Source organism: Danio rerio, chromosome 22 (genome assembly GCF_052040795.2).
Source record: "Danio rerio strain M-AB ecotype USA chromosome 22, GRCz13ab, whole genome shotgun sequence".
In the NCBI taxonomy this organism is placed as follows: Eukaryota; Metazoa; Chordata; class Actinopteri; order Cypriniformes; family Danionidae; genus Danio; species Danio rerio.
Genome location: NC_141042.1, coordinates 12,619,404 through 12,633,714, shown reverse-complemented (window position 1 = coordinate 12,633,714; position 14,311 = coordinate 12,619,404). Strand labels below are relative to the sequence as shown.

General features: G+C 33.5%; 2 protein-coding genes across 4 annotated transcripts in view; one reads left to right on the top strand and one right to left on the bottom strand.

The window, feature by feature from the left end:
- Positions 1 to 3,941, top strand: part of tmem163b (transmembrane protein 163b) — a 60,790-nt gene extending 56,849 nt beyond the window's left edge. The window contains exon 8 of one of the 2 annotated variants that reach the window (XM_087302238.1): positions 397 to 3,941. In XM_087302238.1, the coding sequence (XP_087158364.1) occupies positions 397 to 457 (61 nt within the window). In that variant the 3' untranslated portion in view covers positions 458 to 3,941. 2 annotated transcript variants of the gene reach the window in all.
- Positions 3,879 to 14,311, bottom strand: part of mgat5 (alpha-1,6-mannosylglycoprotein 6-beta-N-acetylglucosaminyltransferase) — a 114,530-nt gene continuing 104,097 nt past the window's right edge. The window contains 5 exon segments of one of the 2 annotated variants that reach the window (NM_001045311.1): positions 3,879 to 6,980; positions 8,539 to 8,696; positions 8,791 to 8,865; positions 11,474 to 11,590; positions 12,135 to 12,281. In NM_001045311.1, coding sequence (NP_001038776.1) covers positions 6,782 to 6,980; positions 8,539 to 8,696; positions 8,791 to 8,865; positions 11,474 to 11,590; positions 12,135 to 12,281 — 696 coding nt within the window. In that variant the 3' untranslated portion in view covers positions 3,879 to 6,781. 2 annotated transcript variants of the gene reach the window in all.

Below are 14,311 nucleotides of genomic sequence, written 5' to 3'. Positions count from 1 at the left end.
TCAAGATTTTATTTTTGTACATTCTTAAACTAATTGTCTAGGGGTGATTCTAGAATTGCAGGTACATTTTGCAGATAAACAAATGATCGAGTATTCTCTAAAAATAATCTGTATGTGTAATTACGGACATTTTTTTTCTTAAAAATAATAACTTAAAGTCTCCCACTATACCTATTTTTCTCTGCTTTCTGAATCATACATTCATCTATTTTGTTAGTGTTTAATCTGCAAAGCTAGCAAACATTTGCATACATCTATTTTCTGTATTGGTTATCTAATTTCAGCAATAAAAAAATACATTTAATGTCTGTAGCAGTGAAGAGCAGTCGGGCTTTCAGCCAATTTCCTTGATCTGATGTGAAAATGACTCAACTGTTCTCGCTCTTTCTCCATCAGGTTGTTAAAGGACATGGTTCCTCGCATCAGGCAGACGAGACACTACGAACGCTTCGAGTAGAGTTCAGATTCTGGATGATTCAACGCAAGGAAAACACTCCTGTGGAGAGTGAAAAATACACGCATACACGAACACACACACACTTCTCCCTGCCTCAGGGCAAAGCTCCCCCTGTAAATAAGGATCTGAAAGGGAAATACTGAATACTGCACACTGAAATATAGTATTGTATAAAGCCCAAGCCAGAAACTAGAACATCCGAGATCTAAAATATAAGCAATTAAGTTGTGTGTTTCTAAGAGGGTGAAAAAAGGAGGCTTTATGGATATTCCTCACCTCAGTGTGATGTTTTACATATGATTTGTGCGGATGATCACAAAACAACAATACATTTAATGTTATACATGTTCAGGTTATAGGGGGAAGAGGTTTATCAGGTAAACTTAACACACAGATTGTCTTTTTTGTCTAGTTTGTTTAAATTAAACTATTTATTTAGTAAAAGTGAAATGTTTGTCGCAAATACTTGTAAACTTTCACATTTGACGAACTGAACAATAGTAGCTGTCTAACATACGGTTTCATTTTTACAATCTTAGACATGTAGATTTTAAAATAATGTATTTAAATCGCATCAGAAATAGCCAAACATGCCATTAAAAGTCAAGTATAGATCTCTCTGAAAGTGTACCATAAATATGCCAGAAGGATTTTGATAAAAACGAAGGGTCTTCGTTTAATTTCAAAATGTAATTGTCAAAATAATTCTTTTAAAATGTTACAATTTTTACTTGTAAAATAAAATAAAATTGATCGACACTCAAGTATAGCTCACGTGCATACACTAACCGGCCACTTTATTAGGGACACCTGTCCAACTGCTTGTTAATGCAAATTTCTAATCAGCCAATCAAATGGCAGCAACTCAACGCATTTAGGCACGTAGACATGATCAAGACGATCGGCTGCAGTTCAAACCGAGCATCAGAATGGGGAAGAGAGGTGATTTAAGTGACTTTGAACATGGCATGGTTGTTGGTGCCGGGCGGGAGAATGGCCAGACTGGTTCCAGCTGATAGAAAGGCAACAGTAACTCAAATATCCACTTGTTACAACCGAAGTATGCAGAAGAGAATCACTGAATGCACAACACGTCCAACCTAGAGGCAGATGGGCTACAGCAGCAGAAGACCACACCAGGTATTAATCCTGTCAGCTTAGAACAGGAAACTGAGGCTAAAATTCGCATAGGCTCACCAAAATTTACAATAGAAGATTGGAAAAACGTTGCCTGGTCTGATGAGTCTCGATTTCTGCTGCAACATTCGAATGGTCGGGTCAGAATTTGACATCAACACCATGAAAGCATGGATCCATCCTGCCTTGTATCAACGGTTCAGGTTGGTGGTGGTGGTGTAATGCAGTGGAGGATATTTTCTTGGCACACTTTGGGCTCATTAGTCACCAGATCTCAGTCCAATAGAGCACCTTTGGGATGTGGTGGAACGGGAGATTTACATCATGGATGTGCAGCAACTCTGTGATGCTGTCATGTCAATATGGACTAAAATCTCTGAGGAATATTTCCACTACCTTGAATCTATGCCACGAAGGATCAAGGCAGTTCTGAAGGCAAAATGGGGGTCCAACCTGGTACTAGTAAGGTGTACCTAATGAAGTGGCCGGCAAGTGTAAAGCACAATTAAGATGATGCCAAAATAACTTCTCAAAATAAAGAAATTAGGTGCTAAAATGACTTGCTTTCTTGTTAAAATGTGAATCTAATCAAGTTTAACATTGTTAATAAGGTATCCATTGTAACACTGAAATACATTATTTAAAGAGCACTAGTCATTTACATGCTACAAGAAATGATTTTTAAAACACTTCTAGATCTAAATTCTGTAATTACTCATCTTTCACACTCCATCGAGACAGTAAAGTTCTGTGAAGTTCATCCGTTATAGCTTGATCCAGCCTTGCGTATCGCTTTTTGGTGAAACTTGTAACTGTTCAATAGCACACAAACGTGTTTTTTTACTCGCACAGTAACAAAGCCTTAAAACTTGACCCTTCATGATGTGAAGTTGTATGTTCTGAAGTATTAACTTAGACTGTTGTTGTCGAAATTTGGCGGTTTAAATGTGTATTTGGGAAAAGCCAAGTTTCTGAGCATTTTATGTAGCAAATATATGGTCGCTCCATGGAGCAGATGAGCGTAACGTACGTTTGTGCTATTCGATGGAAGTTTGAAGTTCAGTTGTGGGTGAAAAAGCACATTATGGCGATTGTGATTTTTGGATAAACATGTTTTTCAGGTGTGTGGTTGAATTTAGCGCTGTTCTTTATCGACATGTTAAATACTATATTTACCCAAGCACACAAATGGGACTTTTCTGTTCGCACAGTTTCTAAAAACACATGTAAACGTGTGCTTAAAACGAATGAGATTGGGCTCATAATTTGAATTTTCTTCAGCATAATTTGAAAATTCACAAAAGCCACTTGCGCACCCTGGTGGTAAGCTGATGTCCTGCGCCTTTATTTATTTTTAAACCACAAAAGGAGAATTTTAAAAATTGTAAAAAAAAATATGTTCACGTGTCTATACAAAGGTGAGTAGTAGTGAATAAAGTCACTAAGCTTTTTATTTTTTTATTTTAAAGATGCAAAGTATGATGCTATGGGATAGATGTTGTGTTTTTCAAGTGTTTGAGGACATTTCAAGCAAAACAAAATTTGGGTTATTTATTTACATGAGAATTCTGACCTTGTTTGTGGAATTTATTTTACTCCAACTCATCAGGACGAAGTTGGAGAACTAATATATGCTCGAATTTCCCATTTTTTTATGCGAGTATGAAATCGGAAAAAAAAAAGAAAAATACATTTCCAGAATTTGGATTTTAAATTGTGCCAATAAAATGTGCCAGAGATCAACTGACCAAGACAGGATTTTGTTTTGGTAAATAGATGAATTTTTGTTTTGGTTTAAATCAGTTCTGTGAGAACACTTGGATTGAACGGTGTTCCGCCTGTGGCATTAGTTTTGTTTAGAAGTAAAAATAAGTTTTAAATACCCGAGCATCAGCTTATTGTTTGCTGTGAACAGTGTTTTTATAAAATATGTAAATATGTGTTGCGTGTTCCCGGCAATAAGAAGGCACCTGAAAAAATTGTAGCGTTAGTTTGACTTATTTTCTAATCTTTAGTTCGATCAGTTTGTTTAATACAGTTTGTTATTTTATAAAGAGTGTGAAAATGTCTCCTTTTGTGGTTTAAAAAAGTAAGCAGGGCTTACGGCGTTACTTTTCAGGTGTAATATCTGCTTAAAGACAAAATATGTACCATCGATTGAAGAACAAATGCTGAGCTGTTAATCCACTACGTCGATCTGCTGTGGGATCAGAATGTCATGTGATACATGAATGTATATACAACAAAAGTTGCTGTGGAGAACACATGTATATTTACACAGAAATGTCTGTTGTCACAGAAAAAGTTTATTTGAAAAATAAAGATATATCCTACTGATTCCTCAAAATCAACAAACTGTGTCCGTTCATCTTTTCTTAAAGTTTTCTCCATGAAAACCCTCCCCAAAATGAATTTAATAGCAACTTCTTTGTGCGAATGCAAAATTAAACAAAGCAACCATTATTAACAGCAAAGTAAACCATAACAGTTGTTAAAAACAATCAAATAAACAATGGTTCCATACATAATTTGGGCTTTGTTCCAATTACGGGCCACATGTTTTATTAGGCTAATCTAATATCGTAAAACGTTGAGACAGTCATTATTATAGCTACAGCTAAGCTGTACAAACACTCTCGAAACGGTGGCGTCCTTTATACTGTAAACCAAATGTAACAACTTTAGTCAACTACACACATTCCTGTGATTTTTGTGTGTCAACAACCACCAAACGTTTGGCAAAACGACTTAGCGCTAAACGTCAAGCAACTATTTCAGCTATACTATTTCAGCGTTTAGCTAGCTAGCATTCCATCTTCAACGTTTTTTTATTATTTCTTAAAGGAAAACAAACCAGACAGTTCTAGTAACCATCCGAAGGCACATCATGAAACAAGATTAAAACGATAGCTTGGCTGAAGACCATCAGTTTACGTACAAACGTACGAAAGAAAAGCGCAAACGTAAATCTATCCGTATAAGTTACAGTGGAAAACTAGAAGAGACCCATCTATATTTACAAATGTGCAAATGTTTACAGAAATCATACACTGGATAAAAACATCAAATGAGGTTTTTGCTGGCTTCGGAAATTAAACTTTGTTCGCAATGTTTGTCCAGAGTATTGACGATAAGGGAAATTATTATAATGATATGTTACACTAGTTTATAGTTACGTTTTAAACAAATAAAAACAAATTTAACTTTCGCAAATCTTGTTTACTCTGAACAAACATGCGCTCACACTTAAATTACTTTGATAAATAATAGTTTCCTCTATAAAGAATTTTCTCTTCTATAAATAGTCACATAAAAATCAACAGGCAGAGATAAAGATCTGTATACAAAATAAATTAAAAATCAAACTTTAAAAAAGTTGTACAGTGTTGTAATATCTGGTGTCAAATCTCCGCTATAGTGCATGTTCATTCCAAAAAAAAGAACTAATAATAATTTTGACTTGTTTTTCTTCTCGATAATAGACAGGCAAACTCAAGAATATAGGCCATTGTAAATCGCAAAACAAAAGTAAAACAAGGAAGGCCAATTTGTGTTTTTAACACAAATAAAAAAAACTTACCCTAGTTATATACTCTAAATAGATTTTTTTTTGTACAAAGAATGATAACTTTTTACAGAAATATCCGTGACTGTATAGGTATTTACCTTATCCACATATAGAAACCCGTCTGAAAGCTGTGATAGAGTGCTAGTTTAGGTAAACCGGGACACAATGTCAAACAACCAGCAAAAACTATCCCAATTTTTGTCGATCTACTAGTTTTTAACGGTTATTTTGGTCAATAGTGTTTGTGTGTGTTTTAATTCATACTGGCTGGTGTGTGACTTTGCTTATCACTAAAACATGTGAACCTGGCAGTTCACCGGTGCTGTACTGCGATATTTCGTGTGGATGGTGACCAACACTAAAAAAAATGTGCTGTTACAAGTTGGCGTTTGCATCACAGGAAAGAAACTACCATGCAGAATAAAGCGGACTGTAAATTTCGGCGTCGTATTTACAAGTGAACGCGTCATTTAATGGAAAGTTTGTTACAGTGTCAAACCGGGAAAGCTTCTTCGGGATGTCCGTTTAATCGCAAACTTTGTTTCGTTGAGAAGTCCGTTTTGTTGTCAGGAAAAAACTGGGGAAGTTTCTTTGAGAAGATTTTTCTTCTGAAGTTTGCGTCAAATCAGTTTTTTTGTGTTGAAGTAAATCCAGAGAAGTTTCTTCGAAAAGTAGTTTTCTTCATAAAGTTTGTTTTTCGGTTTCATCGTAAAGTCTAGTTCTTCATGAAGTTCAACTGTGGAGGTCTGTTTCATTTCAGTCCGTCTTGAACTCTTTTTCTTCGTAAAGTCAGTTTCATTGTAAAATAAAACGTTTCGTAAAGTTTGTCCACAAAATTTGTTTCGTTGTAAAATAGTTTCTTTCAGAGGTCCATTTTGTCGTAAAGTCCTTTTCATAGGAATGTCTGTTTTCCGTGAACGCACGAAATCCGTTTTGTTGCGAAATCTTGTTTCATGTAAAAGCGAAGTTTTTTTCTTTGCCAGACCATCTAGTCGTGAAATAAACGTGATTTTTTCTATGAAAAAGTACAATTTTCGTAGTCCATCGTTCGATAAATTTGTTTCCCAATGATTTTAAAACTATACTCATTGCCACACAAACAAACAAAACAATCCTCCAAAGGGCGAAGATCCCTCCGAGATGTCCGGTGTCAAGCTTGGTCCAATGATAGAAAGTCATTCTTCAAAAAGCTACGAAAAAAAAAACAAATCAGCAGAACGAAGAACTGGCGTAATAAATGTCACTACAGTGTTTCCTCCGAGCCTGCAGGTGGCAGTGTAGAGTCCTGATCCCCTGCACACCGCTTCAAGTATGTCAGGCTGAATCTAGTTCAGGTTTGCGCAACAACAACAAAAATAAATCCAGCAAAATAATAATAATAAAATTCTCCTCGCTCTATGCGACGTCCATTGTATTTTTTTCTTAGCTGCCGCGCTCCAGCGTTCGAGTTGGTGTGTGTATGGGAATAAAACAAGCGCTCAATTACTCTGCATTGTTTCGTTTAATCGCACCATTACACCTCTGGCACTGTACGCTTTATTATTGTCCATTCGGCGCGTTTTTGAACGCCACCAGTAGTTGGTACGAGTTGCCGAAAAGTGCGTGGTGTGGTGTGTGTGTTATAAGCAGTCTTTACACAGCGCCACCTGGCCTTTCATGTAGTCTCTGCAGGGACAGATGCGCGTGAGGGTCTGATGAGCTCCAGCGCAGCTGAACAGCAGCAGGTCGGACTGAAACACACAGTGCCGGGACGATTCGCTGAACGCCGGGACTACAATATCATTGGCTGAGTCCACCGTTTTACACTCCACACCGTACCTGCAGAGAGGAGAGCGACAGAGTGATGATGAGTACAGAACTATGGTAATAACGTGATTTTTTTGATAGGTATGATGGTACTGTCACTGTGTTGCAGATATGTAGCAATGTTTGTTTGTTACCACTGTATGCGGTAGTACTTTTTAGACATGGATAAAAGTAACACCATGGCATGCTTTAAAGTACTTTTCAGTAAAGTAATGTTTCAATAGATATAAAAATAAAATAAAATTATTTAATAAATACAAAAAATATATATAATATATTTTATTTAATGTCTTTAAATATTTAACTACTTATTTACAATTGTAATATTTTCTAATATATACATTAATATATTCAAATATTAAAAAGAATACATCTAAACAAACACACACATTATATATATATATATATATATATATATATATATATATATATATATATATATATATATATATATATATATATATATATAATAAAACATTTCAATATTTATCAGTGATATATAAAGCAAATAATGGTTTTAATAAAACATTAAATATCACTAATGAATATTGAGTTTTATAACCATTAATTTGCTTTATAGATCACTGATGAATATTAAAATGTTTTATTATAACTGTTATTTGCTTTATATATTACTGATGAATATTTAAAAGAAAATAATGGTTATAATAAAACATTTCAATATTCATCAGTTAGAAATATAGATATAAAATGAAATACAACTATAATTTATAATGAATTTCTATTATATTTACAATTTATTTATAATTCATAATTAATAATATGTATATTAAATATTAAATTATGCATTTCAAATATGTTACATTTTATTTATGGACCAATAAGACACTTGCAGCTATTAAATATTACTTCTATCTAAATCGTTAAAATGTAAAACTAGTATTTACAAACAATAAAAGGCTTGTATATAAAAATGTTTAAATAAAAAATTATATAAAAGCATGTAAAAATAGGTATTAAATAAGTAAAAAATGAGATTTAAATATTTACATTTTCATTATTTCCACAAATAAAAACAACATATGAGATACAAACAAACATCAATATAATAAAAAACAAGTCATTGAAGTCTAAATTAATATTGAAGAAACAACTGTCCAACACACTGATACCTATATTGCAGCAAATCCCTGCACACTAATACATTATGATAACTCAATACAATTTATGTGAAGAGCAACGTCGCCCTCTGCTGGTGAGTCTATATAAGCACATTGTATTTGTGTGTGTGCAGGTGTGTACGTGTTTTTGTGACATATCAGGACACAAATCTGTAAAATGACACGGGTATGACAGGTATTACAAGGTGGTGAGCTTTGATGACAGTGCTGATGCCCTCGTTTCTCAAAAAGCTCATAAATCACACAGAAGGAGTTTTAGTTTCCAGAAAGTAAAACAGTGGTTTCCTATGAGGTTTGGATTTAGGGAGGGGGATGGGGTGGGCTTAGGGCAATAGAAAGTACAGTTTGAACAATATTAAACAATAGAAACCTATATGTAATGTCCTCACAATTAACAAAAACAAATGTGTGTGTGTGTGTGTTCATACCTGGCCAGATCCTTGTCTTTATTAAGATGCTGGAAGAATGAAGGCTCGCAGATGAGCTGCTCCTCTTGACACACCTGCTTGCAGGATTTCCCAGCCGGAGCCAGCCGGACCTGCATGGAGCTGAGCGGCGGCCACATCACCTGACCATGACAGAAATCCTGCAGCACACGGTCAACAAGAGAGATGCTCAGCTGCACAGCACACACGAGGACCCACACATACACACATATACAAACACACACACACACACACCTGGTTCTCAATGAAAGCATTGACCCGCTGCAGCATCCCTTCACAGGTGAACTCATACGGCAGATACGGCTCTATCTGAAACACACACAAAATATGAGCCAACATCCATTTTGGGTCTTTTGAAGGGTACATTAAAAATGAACATGCAATATATATATATATATATATATATATATATATATATATATATATATATATATATATATATATATATATATATATATATATATATATATATATATATGTAGAGAGAGATGGATGGATGGATGGATGGATAGATGCATAACATTAAAACAAGACATTTAAACATCTGAACAACACATTAAAGACAAAACAACTCCAGGATAACATAAAAATTTTTTTAAAAAAAATAACAGTAAGAAAAAATAAATATATAAAAATGAATAAATAAATTAAAAAAAGTTATAATAAATAAATAAACAAAAATAAAAAGAGAGTTAATATAGAGTATAACTATTTACATACATTATCAAAAGTAGTCAACTGTTTGACCTTGATGTTTTATTTAAGTACTATTCTCCTGTCAGGTCCACTTGGTTGCAAAAGTGTAGAAAGGGGTTCCAAATGCTATAAAAGTCTTCACTTCCCGTTAGAACATGCAGTATTAACAATATTTGCATATACAATTGGAATGTTTGGAGAAAACAAAGAAAATGTCATTGAATAAATAGTTTGAAGTAATCATAATGGATTTGTATTATTGTATTATACAACATTTCAAAAATAAGGTTTGTGGAATTGATAATCATAATTGAGCCAAAGTTTATCATCTGTTTTTTTGGTATACAGATGATAAAAATATATTACAAAAACATAAATTACTGTTATTGATTCATAATTGACTAATAATAATAATAACAACAAGAACGCAGTAAAATAAGCCTAAAAACTAACAAATACATAAAGTATGTTCAAATTAATAAAACAATATTTACAGCATACATCATAATTGTATGTATTACCAAAATACAAAAAATGGTACAGTTTGAAACTTTAATTAATACTCGTATATACAATGTCCTATTTACAATGAAGACCACGTCATTTTATATTCAGTTTTTTTTTTGTTTCTCTATCATCAACACAGTTAAACTCCCCAGAAAGCCGTTAAGCACTGTTTATTTCACTTTTCTGTTTGCTCTGTTCAGTTTATTTATGCTTGTAGAACATCTCAAATCAATCGAAATTAATGAACTGCTTCCAAATAAAACTACAAGGCATCCGGTTAATTCGCATGCCAATATACTGCAGAAAAGCAAAATATGGCAATGTCTGATTTCCCAAATATACAATAGAATATATTTATGGACTTTAAAAGGAAATAAAATTAAAATATGTTTTTAAAAATACACTTACAGTTGAAGTCAGAATTTTTAGCCCCCTTTGATTTTTTTCGTCTTTTTTAAATATTTCCCAAATGATGTTTAACAGAGCAAGGAAATGTTCACAGTATGTCAGATAATGTTTTTTTCTTCTGGAGAAAGTCTTATTTGTCTTATTTCGGCTAGAATGAAAGCAGTTTTTAATTTTTTCAACACCATTTTAAGGTCAGTTTTATTAACTCCTTTAAGCTATATATGTATATATACAAAAACTTGCCTAATTACCCTAACCTGCCTAGTTAACCTGTTTAACCTAGTTAAGCCTTTAAATGTCACTTTAAGCTGTATAGAAGTGTCTTGAAAAAGATCTAGTCAAATATTATTTACAGTCATCATGGCAAAGATGAAATAAATCAGTTATTAGAGATGAGTTATTAAAACTATTATGTTTAGAAATGTGTTGTTAAACAGAAATTGGAGAAAAAAATAAACAGGGGGCAAATAATTCTGACTTCAACTGTATGTACTTAAAATAATATTTTAACTTATGATACAATACAGCATAAAATGTCAAATTAAAGCAACACTTATTTAACATATAACTAAATATTCTTGTTTTTATTATTAATATCACTGTATTTACCTGTACATCACATTTATTTATGTGAAAAATATATTCAGATTAAACTAATGTGGAAATAAACATTTCTATCATCTAATTCCAGATAAACAATAATCTATGTATAACTGAAAAGTTATATTCTTTGGTTTTTAATTATCTCATTTCATTGAGATGCCAGCTAGGAGGGACATTTAACCTTTGCCTTGCTGACTACAGGCTAAGCCAAAGTGATGCAGTTATCGGTTTCACAGCATGGCTGTATCTATTGTATTCCCTGTCTCCAGAACATCATTTGCACATTGTTGTAATGATGTACTTATATATTGATGAGATCAGACCTGGAGAAGGCATGGGACTTCATTTGCATGCTTTGTTTGACTGTCCCCACCATGACTGACCCTACCTAAATGCTGTAACATGTATAAAATGTATTATGTTTGCTGTGGAGTGGAGAGTTTGCTTTCGATGACGCCACAGCGACGCTGCGTTCTTCTTATTAAAAAGGATTCTTCTTTGAAGACAAATGAAAGATTCTCCCTGGTTTTTTGGGCTCTTAGAAGTTTACAACACTAACATGACATTAAATCATAACAAACAGATTAAAATGTCCTGATCTGAGAGCGTTCGGTGTTTTAAATACACGTGAGAGAGAGAGTGTGTGTGTGTGTGTGTGTGTGTGTGTGTGTGTGTGTGTGTGTGTGTGTGAGATTGTTTGTACCTTCTGGCTCAGTATGGCTTTAATGGCGTTCTCCACCTCGGCCGGATCTTCAATGTTGACGGTCCAGACGTGCGGCCGGCCGATGTAAACCTCAGCATACGGATGCTGAGACGTCAACTGAGGACAGACAACAAACACATGTCACAAACACACACACAAACAAACACACTTTTGGTGGTTTGCAGGGACTCTCCATAAGCATAATGTATTTGATACTAATATTTAACAGTTACGAATTACAAGGACACAGTAGAAGAGGTCCTCATAAACCACCCAAAGAATGTAATACCTAGCTCATAACCATGTTATCATACAAACTTGTGTCCTCAAAAACACCACACACACACACACACACACACACACACACACACACACTCAAAACAAAACAATCCAATAACTGAAAAACAAGTTTCACACGCACACAGACACAAACACAGACACAAACACACACACAAACACAGACACACACAAACCTACAACAAATGTGGAAAAAGAACAAACACACACACATATGCAAAAGCCACAAAAACAAACAAACCAACAACAAATATCTCACAGAGACACACACAGAACACACAATCCCAAAACAAACTAATAATTGGCAAACAAACGCGCACGCACATACACACCAATGCACACAGAAAAACAAAGCAGTGAGCACCTCTCTGAGTGTGGGTTTGCCTTTGAAGAAATCGGTGTTCTTGCTGCTCTTAGCAGGATCAAACCTCGGGTTCAGGAATGCACAGCCATTGGCTATCGCCTCGAGAGGGGCGGGGCCTTCATAGGGAAACGACAGGCCAACAAAAAGCTGAAAACACAAGCAGAAAAACACTGATCAACAACTCCCATCAATACAGGACAAAATGATTACTGTTACATGAAATGAAGTAACATGAACCACAAACATCTGCTTTCGCCATGTTATTTAATATTCCTAATGGAAAACTAAATATGAATGTTCTGCACCACTGCATTTGCTTTCATTTCTGCTGACTGAAATATTTAAGTGATCATTAGTATGCAAGTTATTCAAAATTGTGAATGTTTTTGCACTATATTATAACTGCTCAAAAGTAGTTTTTCATTTAATTTAGTCATTTATTCCAGTGATTTTAAAGATGAATTTTCAGCTCCACTACTCCAGTCTTCAGAGTCACATCATTGTTATTAATATTATTATTAATGATAATAATAATGAAAGCAATAACGACTGGAGTAATAATTTCATATGAAAACTACATACAATAAGTAATAAACATTTGATAAATATTAAACAATTTAACTTTTTTTTTTTACATTTAATAAATGCCGCCTTGATGAACAGAAATAATATATTACAAAAACATAAATTACTGTTATTGATTCATAATTGACTAATAATAACAACAACAAGAACGCATTAAAATAAGCCTAAAAACTAACAAATACATAAAGTATAATAATAAAATTAATAAAACAATATTTACAGCAAACATCATAATTGTATGTACTACCCAAAAAACACTGTAATATTAAATTGTCATATAATCAAAGTGATTTATAAGTAATAAAATGTTTTATTACATCATATTTATTAAAATAATTATATTTATTTAAAATAAATTATTTACAAAATAGCAATAATTCTTAAGATATAATAAATAACTCCCTATTTTCATCATCATCATCATCATCGTTTATCACTTTAATACATAACATGGCATAAGAGTGTTGTGGGATGTATTTTTGTTCTTGTTTATATACAGTTGACGTCAGAATTATTAGCCCCACTTTGATTTCTTTTTTTAAAAATATTTCCCAAATGATGTTTCACAGATTCAGGAAATTTTCACAGCATATCTGATATTATTTTTTCTTCTGGAGAAAGTCTTATTTGTTTTATTTTGGCTAGAATAAAAGCAGCTTAAAAATTTTTAAACACCATTTTAAAAGAACAAAATTATTAACGATTATTTCGATAGTCTACAGAACAAACCATCACTAGACTATGATTTGCCTAATTACCCTAACTAGCCTAGTTAACCTAGTTAAGCCTTTAAATTGCCCTTTAAGCTGCATACTAGTATCTTGAAAATATCTAGTCAAATATTATACTGTCATCATGGCAAAGATAAAATAAATCAGTTAATAGAAATGACTATGAATATTCTATTCTGTTGAACTGTTTAGAACCGTGTTGAACAAAAATCTTTTCTACATTAAACACAAATTGGGGGAGCTAATAAATCAGGGGGGCTGATAATTCTGACTTCAACTGTATTGGTAATAATTGTTTTGTCCAAGAAAAAGATTCACCTAAGGGACACCAATAAATAATACAGTGCTTCCCACACACAGACTTTACTTGGGTGGGCCGTTCAAGTAGCCTATATTAACTGACACATTTATATTTATTTTATTCTTTTGCAATTTTTCTATCTGCCCAATATAACATCTGCGATTGATTATGTAGCGAAAAACCTTCTCTCAATTAAACGTTTCGTTCTGTGTGCGCACAAACTGTCAACCCTCTCACAGACAATCTCATATGCTCTGCAGACCCACAGAGAAGCACCTTTTGTCATGACATGTTTTCTAAATCTACTAAAATGTCCGGGATTTGGCTTTTGCTTTCGTTTTCTCACTTCCTCGCTTTCTAAAGCTGTCGGTAATTGTATTCCCACTCTCGCGTGAGTGAGAGAAATATTAAATAATTATTTGTTTAATCTAAACAACTCAAAAACAAACTTTACTAAATACTCAGAAGACAAAATTACATCTAAACTGACTGCAAAACACATTTATCTACACCATTAAATTCAAAATTGTACACTGTTAGTAATATTTAATCCACTCATT